The sequence below is a fragment of the Prosopis cineraria genome, unplaced genomic scaffold, assembly GCF_029017545.1.
Source record: "Prosopis cineraria cultivar Desert tree isolate PC_DT_omini unplaced genomic scaffold, ASM2901754v1 PC8, whole genome shotgun sequence".
NCBI lineage: Eukaryota > Viridiplantae > Streptophyta > Magnoliopsida > Fabales > Fabaceae > Prosopis > Prosopis cineraria.
This window is the reverse complement of record NW_026555339.1, coordinates 435,887-453,517: the sequence shown is the minus strand read 5'-3', so window position 1 is coordinate 453,517 and position 17,631 is coordinate 435,887. Positions and strand designations below refer to the sequence as shown.

General features: G+C 34.6%; 2 protein-coding genes across 2 annotated transcripts; one reads left to right on the top strand and one right to left on the bottom strand.

Moving 5' to 3' along the window:
* Positions 1–4,758: 4,758 nt before the first annotated feature.
* On the top strand, positions 4,759–11,049 carry LOC129317830 (histidine kinase 5-like). Its single transcript, XM_054962220.1, has 13 exons — positions 4,759–5,250; positions 6,098–7,102; positions 7,218–7,274; positions 7,484–7,711; positions 7,790–7,883; positions 7,994–8,200; positions 8,329–8,459; positions 8,541–8,590; positions 8,690–9,009; positions 9,106–9,209; positions 9,305–10,075; positions 10,497–10,679; positions 10,795–11,049. Exons 2-13 carry the CDS (start codon positions 6,386–6,388, stop codon positions 10,915–10,917), a joined length of 2,985 nt encoding a protein of 994 aa, XP_054818195.1. The 5' UTR covers positions 4,759–5,250; positions 6,098–6,385; the 3' UTR covers positions 10,918–11,049.
* Positions 11,050–11,727: 678 nt separating this feature from the next.
* Positions 11,728–15,818, bottom strand: LOC129317839 (uncharacterized protein At1g32220, chloroplastic). The gene is made up of 10 exons (XM_054962239.1): positions 15,564–15,818; positions 14,865–14,982; positions 14,678–14,766; positions 14,318–14,373; positions 14,171–14,226; positions 13,795–13,888; positions 13,190–13,269; positions 12,800–12,842; positions 12,355–12,446; positions 11,728–12,172 (listed from the first exon to the last, which is right to left on the bottom strand). Exons 1-10 carry the CDS (start codon positions 15,617–15,619, stop codon positions 11,993–11,995), a joined length of 864 nt encoding a protein of 287 aa, XP_054818214.1. The 5' UTR covers positions 15,620–15,818; the 3' UTR covers positions 11,728–11,992.
* Positions 15,819–17,631: the final 1,813 nt, after the last annotated feature.

Here is a 17,631-nt window from a genome sequence, read left to right as displayed (position 1 = left end):
ATTTTTTTGTTTTATTTTAAAAAAAATTTAAATATTATGTTGCAAAACATTTTTTTAAAACAAAAAATAATAATAATAACCAATCGCATCCTTAATCTGTTAGAACTTCTTTGGCTTTAATTTTAAAAATTGTTTTCCGTTTTTTAAAATTATTTTGCATATAAATATTTTCAAAACTACTCTTATTTTTTATTCTCAAGCACAAAAAAATAAAAATATGTTAGAAATGTTTTTGTTTCCTTTTTTTTGTTAAAGTACATTATATTTGATTATTATTTTGTGAATCACAGCACCTTTAGCTATGACAATCATTATCATAAGTTATTATCATTAACTGCCATTGACCACTATTGTTAGCGTTTTTGAATCTAAAAATGTTTTTAAATTAACATAACTAAATAAATTTTTATTTTAATTTCTTCTGTTTTGAAAATAATTTTAAAATTTACTTTGAATAATGGTTTTTTTAGGAAAAAAAGAACAAAACCAAACAATTCTTCTATCTTGCATGAATTCAAATGGTAAAGGAATATTACCCCCCTCAGTCCCTACTATACAGCATATTTAACCAATTCATCGTATTAAAGGGAGGTGGATGAATTATTAATTTTATATAAAAATATAATAAACTTTTAATTTTATCCCATTAAGTTTTAAAATTGACATTACATTTTCTCTTGCAGTTAATAAATTTAAATAGGGATACTAGATAATATTAGAAAAATATAATTGATACCTCATCAAGTATTTTATACTCATCTTATATTATTTATAAGTCACTTCTAATATATTTTATCAAAATAAAAAAATTTAAAACTGATTAATTCTATTCAAAAATGTGATAAATTAGCAACTTTATCTCTGTTAAATATATATATTTTAATAATATATTTTTTCTCTGTAATATTTAATAAGGAGTGAAAGAAAAAATTTGTGATGAAAATTTAGTAATGTAATTTATAAATAAGGTAAAAAATTTTTTTTTCTATGCTATAAATAAGACAAAAAAAAAGGATTAAACGTCAGAAAATCTCTGCAAAAAGCATTCTATAACAGTAATCGGAGGGAGTGTGGGATTAGTCGTCGATACTCAGTGCTCTTTCCTGGCTTGCGTGGAAAACTGCTAACATAATTAAGAAGCTATAAAAGCTTTATTCAAAACAAAATGATCAAATGACATGGAACGCATGCCAAAAAGCGATCGGAGCATTAGTGTCACCTCGGATTGTTTCGTATTGGCGGAAGCAAAAGTTGCAGCGTGACAACACACCGCTAGCTAAATATTGCTCCCTCCACCATGCTCCTCTAACAATATTTATAAATTATTTTAAATATATTTTATTAGTATAGAAAAATTTTAAAACTCATTAACTCTGTTTTAAAATTTAATAAGTTTTTAACTTTATCTATATTAAATAAATATATTTTAATAATATATTTTTTCTTTCTAACATTTAATGAAGGGTAAAATAAAAAAATTATAATAAAAATTTAATTACGTAATTTTTATAAATAGAATAAAATTTTTCTCTCCCTCTCTACTTTACAAATAAGATGGGAAAGTGTTAAATTAGGCATTTTTGAGATTCAAATCTAGTGAATGACGCAGACTTATTTATTCAAATAAATGTTTCACGTGACAAGATAAGTTTGTAAATAACGTGGTTTGAGTAGTTTAAAAAGCTTTGGGGAAAAAAAAAAGCACTCAAATTTTCCATAATATTTACCTAATAAAAAAGTGAATTTCAAAAGTGATGTTTTCACTTTTCAGGAACATGCGTTGAAATCTTCAAGTAAAAAGTATCGAAAAAATATTTTATATAAAAAAGATAAAACTACATAGGTGAATGACGACGTGCTTATATATATATATATATATATATATATTGGGGTTCGTTGCGCTTAGGTTGTTTTCGCCAGCCCGTCCCTATGTCCATGAGTTGTTAGTATACCAAATTACCAAATACTCTTATAATTTTATTTATAAATTATTTTTAATATATTTTATTAATATTAAAAAAATTTAAAATTAATTAACTCTATCTTAAAATTTATTAAATTTTTAATTTTATTTTTATTAAATTTATACATTTTAATAATATAATTTTTTTAATATTAAATAAAAAATAAATAAATTTATAATAAAAATTTAATAACATAATTTATAAATAAAATTTAAAATTTTTTTCTTTCAGAAAAAGTATGCAGCTGAAGGTCAAAGCATGACAGAGTTAAGAAATTCGCCCATACAATTTTATATTTCATTATCTTCTTCAAGTTTCTTCTCATTACCGTCAACAGAATTGACTTGCGAAGAACAGTGTATACGTGACGTTGCTTCACGTGGAAACTGAAACGGGTAAACTTATTGATAAACACATGTTTAAAAACTACTTATTAGAATCCATCCGTACTAAGATACGTTAGCTATTTTTTTTTTTCCAAAAATGACAACTAGGACACATTAATCACAATTATATATTTTAAATTATTGAAATTTTAATAATATACCATGCCATTTACTTGCACTAAATTATTTTTTGTTGATTGATTTGAGATTTACAATTGATTTTTATAAATTCTCAACTAATATTACAAAATTTTTTAAGTATCTTCTATTAATTTTTCAAGTGATAATAAAAAATTATAAATGATTAGTTTGTAATTCATAACCAATTCTAAAAAATTTTCAATTAATATTACAAATAATTTTAGATGTATTTTGTAAATTTTTCAAATGACTTAGTCTTATCTACATATTAATAGCAAAAATAAATAAATAAATGATTGGTTTGTAATCTTCAACTGACTTTCATAAATTTTTAATAATTATTACACATAATTTTAAGTGTATTTTATTAATTTTTCAATTATCTATTCACTTTTTGAATTGCAATTTGCAAGTAAATACTATAATTTGTTGTCAGGATTCTAATAATTCAGAATTTATAATTGCCGTTCCCAATTATCACGTTCCCTATTTTTTCTTGGTCCTAAGCCATTAGGTGCAAGCCTAATTTTTCATGTTCTTAGTGATAACGCGGAGGATTAATTGAAGAATATGAAAAAATCATAATTTTTTAATCAATGATATGGTAAATATACGATTTAAATGAAAAATATAAAATTGCCTGTATTAGCTGGATTTGTTAAGATTTATTATAACACTTCCAAAAACAAAAACAATACAATGAATGAAAGTGTGTATAATTTGTGTACACTTAGTTTTTATAAACCAATATAAAAATAAAATTTATTTCGATTTTTATTATTTGTAAGACTTAACTACGCAAATTATCCGTTGTAAAAAAAAAAAAAACCTTAAACCTCGTCAACTATCTAATCGAACGTATCGCGAAAGTGTATGTTTTTCTGTTTTGTAGTTAGGGTCTTTGCCTCTGGGCTTATGACTTTTATTTGCTGTTAGACTCTGTTTTCTAGTGATTAATGATATCATCATATCAGTTTTTCGCTGCTGGTCAAAGGGGCAAAAAAAACGTATCTCGAAAACGTGTCTTTATTTTACAGTGACAGAGAGACAAAAGATGTTATATACTAGGAGGGTTTTTTCCCCCCTTTAGTACTGTTTTAATGCCAAGATTTAAAACTATCTAAGAATAGGGCAACCGCCCTAATCACAGCTCACTTGGCGTTTTCTTAAAAAATAGTAAATACTTAATTTAGGGGAGAATGATAGAGAAATCTTAAGAGAATCAATTAATTTAATTTAAATTTTTGATATTAAATTTTAAAAATTTATAAATTTGATTCTCAATTTTGTAAATTTTTTTAATAAATTTATAACTTATTTTTTAAATTTTAACATGATTGAAAAATAAATAAATTTATTTTTTCTGTTTAAATTTAAAATATAAATTATAAATTATAAATTTATTATAATTAAGTTAAAAATTTGAGAACCGCACTTATAAATTTTTAAAGTTAGGTTTTTAAAATCTAAGTTGAATGTTTTGATTCGATTGAAACCAATATATCATTCTCTTAGTTTGAAGATCATAGATCCACAGTATAGTAATCAAGCTCATAACACCTGCAATACCAAGTACAATGTGGTTAAACTTAAAACGCACACTTCAACTAACTAACAGAAACGAACACTGATCACTCACAACATAATTAATGAATTAATGCTCCGATTTCTAATTTCTGTTAAAAAATTTTAATATCTACTAACATTCAATTATACTCTACTTTGATTATATATTGAACGTGATTACTTATATTGCAAAAATACTTATTTCGAATTTATAATATAAGACATTATTAATTATTTTATATATTTTTAAAAATTAGTTAAAATATTAATTTTGTAAAAATTTTATATCCAATTAATCATGTTCTTGAATATATTAAATATAATATTTAATATATTTAAAATAATAAATATTTTTATTATGTATTTAATAAAATAAAAGTGTAATTAAAAATATACAATATCTATTTAATGTCTTATAATTTAGTAGGAAACAAAATTTCTTAAAAACGGTATAGATTGCGGGAGCCAATACTTATTTCCAACCCAAAAATAGACATGCCTCAGGCAGAGATCTGCCATGTGGGTTGGTTGGTTAAGACGCAGACTCTCGCTCATGCAGCGCGTCTTTGAACGCACCTCATCCCCACGTCAGCCTGTACAAGGGCGGGGAACACCAAGACCTTCCTTCGGATTTAAAAACTCAATTTCCCCACAAAAGTCCAATTTTCTCTTTCTACAATTTGTATGAATCTGTTTCCGAGGAGTGAGAGAGAAAGAGAGATAGAGAGCAACAGTGCTGCAAGGAAACAATATAAGATGATAGCTTGATCCAAATCCATGGCCTCGCAGGGGAGGAAGCGAGCTCTTGGTAAATGTTGATGTCTCCTAAAATACAAACCCTCACAACCAAGAAAGATGACTCAACTTAAGAAAGCCAAAACAAAATGGCCCAGATTAATTTTCTATGGTTTTTGACCTCCTGATGCACATGTCTTCTGCCTTCTTGGGTGTCTTCTTTCTTCATTTTTATTATTGTCTTTCCTTTTCCTTCCCTGGCACATGCTATCCTCTCCTTGAGCGGACCCTCTTTCTCTCTCTAGCTGCGTTCTGTGATGTACCATTAAAGGCTTTTGAGTTTTGACACTTGGAGAGATTCCTCAGATCTGCGAGAAAATCTTTTTGGACATTGTCAACCTCAATTCTTCTTCTTTCTGGGTCTTCCATGGTCTCTGGCTTTCATTGATTCCATAAAGGTTAGCTTACTTTTGAGCTCTTCATTTCCTTGTTATAGCTTTTGGCAATTGGGATTCTCTTATTCGCTCTAGCTATCCTGGTTCTCATGAAAACGTCTTCCAACTTCGTCTTCCACTTTGCAAGTGTTTGTTCAAGTATCCAATTTGTGTTTCTATCAGCTTTGGAAGTCCCCAAGTTAACCGACACTGATGTTCAATTTCTGCTGAAAAGCTCAACAATTCCGGAAAATGGTTCAGTTATTTATTTAATTCATAAGTTCTTCCACTCCTGATATTGGATGATAATTTTTTCAACTGCTGTTCTTCACTCGTGCACATTCAATGTCTACTTCGATACCGCTTCGTGCTATCTTTTATCGCCTATCTTTTTGGTTAAGGGACTCCTGTTAAAGTGTTAATACCTTGCCTTGGCTACTTTTAATGTCCTGTTCAGTTTCACCATGCTTTTTCCTGAAAATTGGTCATCTAATAAGGATCCTGAAATTTTGGAGCAACGTCATGTAAAGGGCAATAATTTACCGATTCCTGAGCTTTTTTATCATTTGTCTCCTGCATTTATCTTTTTTGCTTTTCACTGAAAGGAAAAGTAGTCAAATTCCTCTCTTATTATTTCACATCCAGTTGCTGATATGGGATGCAATTGATCATTGAGCTTGCAACTATTGTCATCCTCTTAGAGCTCGTAATCGTTAAGCTCCTGTTTTTTGCTCTCCGTGTTCTCCAGATTATGTATTTACTTCTATTTCAGTTTCTTATTCTTGCTTACTATTGTCTCTTACATATTTGTTTATATATTTGTTACGCTAATTACAAAATAAAATCTCTATGAAATTATTTTTTGATGCAGCGCTTAACTTGACTAATCATGGCCAAACAGATTGCAACGGGCAGTAATGCTTTGACTTCTCTCCTAGTGTTCAGTCAGAGCCATTGTGTGGATACAAAGAGCTTTGAACTAAGCCAAAGATCTAGAAATTCAGTTGTGATGGCAAAGAGGGATGAATTAATTGAAATTTCAAGTTGCATATTATAAGAATAGATTGGCTTGTCTTGTATTAAAAAAAAGAAAAAAAGAAAAAAAAAAAAAAGAATAGATTGGCTTTGGAATTGGGTATAAAGTAAACAGTGGGCTACCATGGTTTGTGAGATGGAGAATGACTATATCGAGGACATGGACATTGAACTCCTCCATTCAATGTGGCCTGAAGATATTGGAACTGATGTTGGAAAAAAATTTAACATAGAAAAGCCTGGAAAGGACCAAGATATGTTGGAAGAGATTATAATGATGGAGGAGTCAACTATAGTTGATTTCAAGCGTCTCATGGAGCTCACAAATTATACAGACAAGGGGTCTTCTCAACTTTCCTACCTCATGAAACATTTGGAGTATAAGCAGGCCAATGCTGTGCGTCTTCTTAGAGAAGAATTTGACAACCTAAGCAAACAGAGGCGGGAGGTTGAGCTAAGGAAGTTGGAGATATTGGAGGAGCATCGATTTGAGGAAGAAGCATATGGGGACAAACGCCCAGTTTCTATTTTGGATGAAATATATGATATATGGCAAGATGTACCACGCAGGAAATGCGATGTCGTTGTTCAAAACAACAGAATTGAAATAGATGCTGAGTATGATACAACCGTATATTGGAAACAGCGAGCGCTGCATTTGGAAAAAATGTTGGAGGCGAGTGTTCAAAGAGAGCAGATACTTGCAGAAAAGTTACAAGAAAGTATAAAGAATCTTGAAAAGCAGTCCTTACCCGTAGAAGAACTGTCCCAGATTCTGAAAAGGGCAGATAATTTCTTACATTTTGTACTACAGAATGCACCTGTGGTTATTGGTCACCAGGTAAATTACAGTTAGTGCTAAGCTGGCAGGAGTATATTAAACAACTTATAGAATCATCCTTAGCATTTGACGTCGAAATTCACGAGGATGTTGTTTTTTTTGTGAGTTTTTCCAGGACAAAGAGTTGCGATATCGATTTATCTATAATCATTTTCCAAGTTTGCACGAGGAGGTAATGAATTGCTGTTGAAGATCTTATTTCAAGGTTATATGAGAAAGTTTTTAGCTATTGCATTGTATTTGTTTTCTTTCAAAATGTTGACCAGTTCTTCAAAATGAAACTTCGTTTTCTCTTTTTAATATGCCTTTTCCTTCTTTCCATGAGGAATTTTTGCAACAAGTCAGCTTAAATATCTGAACTTTTAATTTATTCATTTTCAGGACATCATTGGAAAAACAGATGTTGAAATTTTCACAGGATCTGGTGTTAAAGAATCTCAAGATTTTAAGAGAGAAGTTCTAGAAAAAGGCTTGCCTGCGAAAAGGGAAATCACTTTTGAGACAGAATTATTTGGGTCAAAGACATTCTTGATTTATGTAGAACCTGTCTTCAGCAAGACGGGGGAGACGCTAGGAATAAACTATATGGGAATGGATGTCACAGATCAGGTAAATGAATCTTGCTTTTAGTCTCACTTTCATCCTTTTGGATGTAAAGAGGAAATTAATTTTACTGGCAATCTACAGGTGAGAAAAAGAGAGAGGATGATGAAGATCCGGGAAGAAATTGCGGTTCAGAAAGCCAAGGAAACAGAACTGAATAAAACTATCCACATTACAGGTTTGACCACTCAGTCAAGCATTAGTTGTGAATTTATTCCTTTCTGCTACGGCAGAAAGAAATCTTATCCCATTTTCTTCCTTTCTTTTTTTAAAAAAACTTTCTAATAGAGGAGACTATGAGAGCAAAACAAATGTTGGCAACCATGTCTCATGAGATCAGATCCCCATTGTCTGGGGTTGTTAGCATGGCTGAAATTCTTTCAAGGACAAAGCTTGATCGTGAGCAAAGACAACTCTTGGATGTCATGCTATCTTCAGGAGATTTGGTTCTTCAACTTATAAATGACATACTTGATCTTTCCAAGGTTGAGTCAGGTTTGAACACTATCCTCTATCCATGGCTTATAATTCATATCTGATGTCTGAACCGTAAAATGAAGTACATTTTTAATCAGAGATAAACTTGGAAGTTAGGTACTGATCATTTAATCTCCTCTATGCAGGAGTTATGAAGTTGGAGGCTACCAAGTTCCGGCCAAGAGAGGTAGTAAAGCATGTACTCCAGACTGCTGCAGCTTCACTTCAGAAAATATTAACCTTGGAAGGACATGTAGCAGATGATGTACCCACCGAGGTGAGAAGATATTTATAGCCTCCTTGCTTTTCTGTCAAATATTTCCTTCTAACGTTGGTGCTGAACTATTGGTTACTGCAGGTCATCGGAGATGTTTTAAGGATTCGGCAAATCCTCACAAATTTAGTCAGGTACTAAGCTTTGTGAGGTTTTCAGTCTCATATTTTGCCAGGGGCGACCGTAAATTTACTCAACTGCTGCTTTGCATTCATAATTTTTATTCCTTGCAGCAATGCAATCAAGTTTACTCATGAAGGCAAAGTTGGTATCAATCTTTACCTTGTGCCAGATCCGTCTTTTGCAAAAGCAGAAGCAAGCCTCAAGAAGACTAGTGCAGACCAGTCTAGTATTTCAGGGAATGGAGTCGAAGAGGAATATCTCTCAGCATCTCAAAATAGCAGTAGCCAAAATCATGCATTGAGTGATGAAGATAGCCCTCTGGTTAAAAGCGAGTGCTTAATGAATGGAGGTACTGGGGAGCAACCTCACTCAACTGAAACAGCAGTGTGGATGCGTTGTGATGTCTATGACACAGGAATTGGAATACCAGGTATCTTTGGGATCGTGTCTACTTAAGCATGATACAGAACAGTTACCATGAGACATGTATAAGTCTAACCTTTTTCTTCAATTTATAACGTGACAGAGAAGGCTATACCTACTTTATTTAAAAGGTACATGCAAGTCAGTGCAGACCATGCCAGAAAGTATGGTGGGACAGGTTTGGGACTAGCAATATGCAAACAACTGGTAAGCTTTGTGTTTCTCTTTCTATGATTCTATCCATGGAAGTTACGTTTGATTCGATCTTCAGAGTGTTCTTTTCATTGCACTTGCCATAATAGGTTGAGTTAATGGGTGGACGTCTTACTGTGACTAGCAAAGAACACTGTGGCTCTACATTTACCTTCATATTGCCATACAAGGTTTCAGCTATTTGTGATCATTCTGATGAGCCCTCAGATGCAGAGGATGATGATGATGCATCTGATGATACCACAGAGAGCTTCTTCCAATTTCAACCACCCACTTTGGGCTCCCTGTTCTCCTCCTATGGATCTAGCAGGACCCAAAAGTTATTACCTCAAAAAATTGGGTGTGTAACCTCGCGTAAACTCAATGGGTTTCCCGAGATTTCCTATTCAATTCCCTCTAATAATATCCAATTGGAAGGAGCAAATTCAGTTGAGGATGCATCCTCAGTAGCTGATGACCTGGCGATATCCGAATGTGCATGTTCATCGAGTCACAGCCCAGAGATAGAGAACAAAAATGCAGATACAAGAAACGAATCGCAAAATGGCCGTGGAGATTCTCCATATCATGCAGAGGTAGATCAAGATCGGATAGCCACAACAACAATGTTGAGGGAACAAGAAGCAAGTTCGAGTCAAGAAAGAACAGGGATTGCCTCGCAATGTGTCTCTAGCAGCAGTACTTCAGAAGTAGCTAAACCAAATTTAAAGCCTAATATCCTTCTCGTTGAGGATAACAAGATCAATGTCATGGTGACACAGTCAATGATGAAGCAATTAGGTCATAGCATAGATGTTGTGAATAATGGAGTGGAAGCTGTGCGTGCTGTTCAGCGCCAGAGCTATGACCTAATTCTTATGGTGCAATCTCACTCTCCCTTCTTGTGCATTTTCACAATTTTGATTCAATGCTTTTACTGTTAAGAAAGTCGCTCGCTCATTTCAGGCTATGATGCAATGGTGCATTAGCCCTAACTTTTTTGAGTCATTGCGTGCTTAGTCCTAAATTTCTTCTATTTCACTTTCTTCGCATTTTCATTGCTTGCATTGCGAACAAGTAACACAGACATGTCCATTACTCAATTGTCTATCCCAGTATGTAATTTGTGGACATGCAAACAATTGATTCCAGTTGTTTCTTTTCTAGATTGTATATAATATATTAACGAGAGAGCTAACAAGCGCAAGCGATGTTGATTTTAATGTTCATAATCTTATGGGTGAAGTTCTGCATAATTTTGTAACTTTTTGTCAATAGTGCTCACTTGCTTGCACTTTTCAGGATGTGTGCATGCCAGTTATGAATGGTCTGCAAGCAACAAAACTGATTCGTTCTTTTGAAGAAACGGGTAGCTGGGATGCTGCAATAGAAGCTGGAATTGAACTAAATCTACCGGCTTCACATTTGCATGAGAATGAATTCTCTCTACCTCCCACCAAGTCAAACCACATCCCTATTATTGCGGTGAGCAGTTATTTGCAGAAAGTGATTTCTATTATTGGAAGGATTTGACTCTTGCATAACCGGAATCTTTGAAATAGTAAATGGCCATTGACTTCATTTTGGCATGCTAATGCAGATGACAGCAAATGCTTTGTCCGAGAGTGCTGACGAGTGTTTTGCAAATGGTATGGACTCATTTGTATCAAAACCTGTGACTTTCCAAAAATTGAAAGAGTGTCTTGAACAGTACTTAAAGTGACATCGCTGTAAATTTCTGCATGTGTATAAAATAATAAGAGCCTAGGAAAGTTTTGTAACGAATACATCACGCTCTTCTGTGTCATGAGTGTCTACAGAAAAGTGTATAGAGGTGCAATAGTTTCTTTTATTATTTCATAGTCTAAATGGCTGATGGCAGAACATAGCTAGGAATAGAAGGAGCAAATGGAACGGGAGTGTAAAGTTATTGAAGCAATTACTTTGAAATCATGGACCACAGAAAGATTTCCATCGTAATTTCCCTTGTGCCTTCAAGGTGATTGAAAAGAATCAGGTCAAAGAAAAGGATATTTAGGGAAAAGAAGTACATGTTATAAACGAGGAACTTAATATGAAAGGCTATGAAAAAGGGTCTTACTATAAAGACTAAAAGACGAAATCAGTATCTACAAGTTTGATTTAGTGTCTGAGTTCTGTACGACAAGCTGGACTGATCTTATGTGGCATTATAACTCATTACCTGCCCCATTAGTCGAGGAAAGTACTGAAATATTGCGCATGTTCAATAAGAAGAGAAGCCAATGGTTATTTTTATGATGTGTTCGGCTGCATATCCACCAGTTTTTTTTTTTTTGGGTATAATGTACCAAATCGTAAGTACGGGCAGTTCACCATAATGATCTAACGAGTAACGATTTTATGACTGCCACAATTGAAACTCATATTTAGCGGGTCAAATCTCAGCCCATTGTTCTTGGTCTTTCAGACTCAGACCGAACTAATATGGGGAGCGAAGTGATTTCATTCCATATAAAAATCATTTCATCACGGAAAAGAATTAATCATGTGATTAAACCGAAAAAAAGAATCACTAAATAAAAGCGTTTGTCCAAATATTCTTCCATGACCTGGTCCAAAAAAGAAAGAAAACTTCTACCGCTACGTTTTGACAAAGAAATGAAAAACCTTGAAAGATAAAACAATTGTTACACGTAATCTTATTCAGTGACAGGAAGTGGACTGATATTCCTCGGTTCAAATAATGAGTCAACAACTCGGAGGGAAATTTCCCTGTATTATACTCACCAAGAAAGTAGGTAGAAAACAAGGCATATTTACTTAGATTTATGTTGACTGTAGCGTTGGATTCCATGAACGTCTAGGACCCCCGGGGGGAAAACAGGATCAGTAGCAGCTCTTACAGCAACACTCGCCACTGCAGTAACGTTGACTGGAGGAGTGAACAGAGGCCCCACAAGTGGGATCCGGTTCAACGGTCCCGCATGTTGCAGAATCTACAGTAATTTCAGTTATGCGGTAAGCCACCGAAACCATTTATAAACAAATAATAAATAAGAAGAGAAAGGGGAAGACAGCAAACAAAGAATAAAAGTAAGTAGCTACATAGAATTGAACAGCGACGGGCAGAAAAAGATTTGGGTGTACTATGCTGACTTAGAGAAGAACATGAAATTACCATCTCCATTGGCGAACCAATTGCACCCAAGGGTATCATCATCCTCCCAACACTTCGGGTACCATAAATGAATCCCGGTCTCAGAATGACCCCTGCAAAAAAGGTTAACAAAAAGAAATAAAAAAAGAAAGTCCCATCACACATGAACACGGAGCCACACTAGGAACCACCAGCAGTTTTGCCCTACAGTTCTCAGTTATATGAACATTTAACTTTCATGTTCTAGGCAAACATCTTTGTTAATGTCAAACTGAAAAAGAAAAAGTTCAAAAAAAAAAAAAAGATAAAAAGATGGGGTTAGAATTGAAGTGCCGCTATTATCAAGTTACTAGATGGACGATTTAGGTAGAACAAGGTTTTTAGGTCTACATGTGGCATGCCCACTGCATTGATAATTAATAGTACAAAACATCCCAAAATTAATTTTAACAGACAGAACACTAACCTCCATAAGGGAATCTAGTCAGAACCTCTGTTTCTGCAGCTCTCTACATCAACATAAGACACAATAAAATATATTAAAAAGGTTCAGCATCACGTGCGCATGTGGTAGAGCCCATTTAAAGAAAGAGCACTTGAAACATTATAATTGAAAAGTCAACCATAATTATAAGCATCAATGCAGAAAAAAGGCCAATCCCTGATATTTGCATATTCTAAACCGTAAAATCTAATAGATTTCCGATCAAAACCACAAAAAAATAACGAAAGAAAGAAAGAAAAATTAATACTTCCCTATTGCATGCACAAGGAACCTAACAGGAACTCTCAGTACTTTGCAATAGGGATCATTCCTCTCAAGATATTCTCAATATTTACAAATTAGAAAAATTACCTTTCCTTCATAATAACCCCGCAGCAAGAAATTTACTACACCAAAGTCCGCAGCAGAGATATAGACAAATCTTTTGACACCTGCATGAGACAACAGCACGTGAAATAGTACCTCCGAAGAGGTTTTGCAGTTAATTCATCATATCCATATATAGAATTACAGGAGCAAGAATGTCCATCACAGGAAATTAAGTATGTATAAATCAAGCTCAATGTCCTACCTGAATCAACGAAAACAAGAAGCAAAACAGAATAACACTAGAAAGCATGACCAGATTACAAGAAGTCTAGGACGGTGTAGGAAAAGCTTGGTTAGAAAGGACCACCTACATACTAACTGTGAAAAGAAACCAATGTTCTCCCAACAACGCATAACAAGCATGCATTTCTAATTGAAAGAAAGGGGGGAATTTCCACAAGTAGTCTACAGACATTATCAAATCTACTATGACAATAGACAATCCAAGCAAAGTTCAACATCGTCCAATAAGTTTAATAGAAGACACCAGCTCATCTTTCACTTTATTGAAGTTGAAAAGCAAAAGCTTAACTGAGACCCATCTGAGAAAACCTAAGGGGGCAAAATAGTCCTCTAAAATTAATTACCTTGTTCTGAGGCTGCTCTAACTGCGTTGATATTAGCAGTCCCGTTAATCTTGTACATGTATGAGTTGGAACCAAAGCCACCGACACAGGAAATCTTAGAAAATAAACACAATTTGGATGAATGCATTAATGGGGATTCTTACCAAACCAATTGGGTAAAAAAGCAAAGGCAAAAACACACAATAATAAAAGAAAACAGAGTAATTAAACATACACCATGCAGAACCTCAGGGAAAGGGTGATGGTGAGAGTTTAAATAATTAAAAGAAAATGAATGAATAATGAATTTTAATATGATAATAGACTAGCATGGATCTTTCTTTTTATCCTCCGTCCAAATACATGTCAAACATTGGTTGAAGAAAATGTAACTTACAACAGCAGTGACCCCGTTTAGAGCTTCCTTCCAAGAATCAGTTGAAAGAAGGTTGCCTGGTTACAGTACGACAGGTTTATTTAGAGACATCACAGAATCTCACATCAATGTTGTCTTCGAGGAAAATTGTCAAACAACAAAACAGACCTTGATACCAAGTGACACTGTTAGCCCAGGAATCATGCAGAGATGACCTACCAGACCTGGAATAATAGACAGAAGGAAGCATCAGGTACACACGTAAATGATTTTTTTTTAATTTATTTCTAAGGTACAATAACAATAAGTTCGAGCATACATTCTCCTGCATACTACTCAAAACTCCCACTAGTAAGATACACCTAGAGTCCTCAAAGCTTACAACAAACTACAGCTTCATCTACAGCTTCGCACCAATATCCGCTCATTATTAGATATCCATAGCGCAGCAATTAAAAGCTACCAAGTACCAAATGCCAATACTTAGACTGAAAGTCATAAAAAATATAAAATAAAGAAGTGTCAAACCTGCTCAGACTAGCAACAGACAAACCACGATCTAGGGCTTCCCTGCAAATGTGCGAACCGACAAATCCATTGCCACCCAACACAAGCAACTAGAACATGCATAGAGGTTGAATTGTAATGTTAATAAATCGTGTATACAGAATGAGTACAAAGCTAATATTTAGATATCATTATCATTGTAGCACACCTTTTCTGTCGGAGGTGGAGGAGTATTTAAGGTCTCAGCTTCCTCGACTTTGAAGGGCTCGTCAACCTTATTAGAGTCTGTGCAGAGATATCTCCCATTCTTGGCTATAGTAATTGCACTTCATCATAATTCCAGGTAAACACAATTTAATGGCTTGTTAAAAAGTTGTGTATAGTTCTTATATCTTGCCCAAAAGATTCTTCGATAACAATATGATAAATATATGACTGGATCTTTTGATGAAGAACTTGATTGCAAAGGTATAAAGAAATGTAAGTGTAGTCCTAATACAAATCACGAAAGCAGCGACCCAATACCCCAATAGAGCATAACAACTTCAGAGTGCACTTAATTTGCGCAAAAAATCCTCTATACTCTCAACATATATTCGTAAATTGCACAAACAATTTCAAACCCCTCCCCTCCCCACCCCCAAAAATCGTGATCCTATAAGAAATAAACCGAGATGCGATCATAGCTTCAGTTTCACATACAAGGTCGAACAATAGCACAGTGCGCAAATCATCAAATTACGTTGGTATATCCATTCTTTCCCTGAACCCATCAAGCAGAAATCGAATTGAACGGCGTTGAGAAATAGTATTGAGCCACCAAAGTAAGCCGAAAATAGAATGCGAGGAAAATTGTACAACCAGATGCTCGAAATTTCGGCAGAGCACAGGGAGGGAAAATACTTACTTGAGTTTGGAGATGGAAGCTCTGGAACGGACCAATCGCGAGACGACTGTCCTCATTTGATAGTTCCCTTCCTTCGAAGCCTCTTCCGCTGTGGCCAGGCACGACGATCACTGGATTTTCAACGAATGAGCACCGACACGATTACTGGGGACGTATCTCAGCGGGGACGAAGAATTGGGTCGGTTGTGCTCGTGTATTGCGGAGGCAGGCAGCGAGACGAAGAGTGAACACATGGCGCCCAAACCTGATGACACCTTTGCTAGCATATGTGGCTCATTTGGGGCCTAGAGAGGACTGCTGAGTCCTGTCCAGGAACTTCTACGCAGCTCTGCTGACGCAACGTAAAAAGGTATCCCTTTTAAATGGGCCTAGTTTCACGTTTCCAGCCCAAAACCCAAAATTGTACGCTAATGAATGAATTTTGAGATGTCCATAATCAATTATCTAAAAGCCATCACGACTTTGACGACTTTGGGTCGTAAGAGCCCACTTAACAAATTACCAGTTTTGCCGTAGGAGCCCTTTCTTTCACAGAACATTCTGTCTGCCTAACTCCGTTCCTTTGCTCCGTATCTAAGGAATTAAAAAAGAAAAAGAATATTGAGGAAGCTTTTTGGTAGGGAAGAAGATTGTTAAAAGCATGTGCTATGTTCTCGAAGATGACGATGGACCGTTATGAACATATTTTGATGTTCAAAATGAAAACTTGAAAATTTTCAAACTGGAAGAGAAGAGTTCCATACATATAACACCAGCCAAAACCATGTTAATGGGGAAAGGAAGTTGATCACGTCTCTATTTCTGAGACCTCGAGTGGGCACATAGTTGCATCTACAAGTATACGTGAGTGGCCAATGGCCGGGCACTTAAAAGGGGAATCCGCGATGCATAAAGAGAATGGGCCTACGCAAGTTGGGTTGAGCATGTGCTTTAATTTCCATGACGAGGGAGATTCCTATGCCATGTTATGAAATTGAAAAGGAGGAGGGAAGCTAAGGTTCTAATTAGACACGGTGACTTTAGCGAATTCTGAAACAGCTAGCACGTGCTGTTGCTCTGATAGCGACTGTTCAAGTTAGTCGAAGGGTGAAACACACACGCAATATCCTTCAGGTGTGCCTATTGTTTGGCCACGTTCCATCATGCATATATTTTATAGCAGATATCATGCTCTGTAATGATTAATGTGAATTGACTGATTTTTATTAGGGGAGACCAGAGAGAAAGAGAAACCTCTTACCTATAATAAAATATTAGATTTCTACGGACCAACACAACTTCTCCGTCCGCTTATTTGATTTGGGTGCTTGTCTTCATGGCTCAGCTTGTGGCTGTATATCAAATATCCAAAACCTCGTTATGATAACGTGAAAATATTAGCTGTCTCAAGACCATCGTTGATGCTCAAACCACAAAGTATTATAAACCATCACGATTCACTAATGAAAGTAGATAACTGTTTCTGAAAGTTACTGTTAATTAGCACACATCTTTCGCTTTCAGCTGTTACGTTTTCTGTAACAGATCTCGTGCATACATCAACTGCGTATGCTAGACATTGAGTATTACTGTATTACGAATGTGAAATGGATTCTTATATTGTCTTCGCCCCTCTCTCTCTCTAAATATATATATTGATCCGTTGATAATAATTGAAAGCGCTTGAAGATGCAGCTGTGCACGCCCGCATGTATGTTGGGGGTGCATGTGTTCTTCCTTTTAGCTAATCCTAATTATTATAGCGAATCCACCTTTTTATACATTAACTCAGGGTTAGCGATCCCTATATATACACGATTGATGAGAATAGTTGGAATTGAAGTTAGAATCTAGTACAATGGTTTATATATGGAAAGAGAAGCGACCCTTAAAAATTTGAAGAATCAAAAGTTACAAGCATTTCAACTAATAGGAGAGAGCCAGGTTGATTTTATTTTATGGAATGGGCAGCGAATATATTGATGTTAACATAGTATACAGCAACAAGTTGGATATGCATGTTAGTTTTACGTACTTGATGCAGATTGAGAGCGAAAATGGACAGTACTTTGATCCCAAAATATTTATT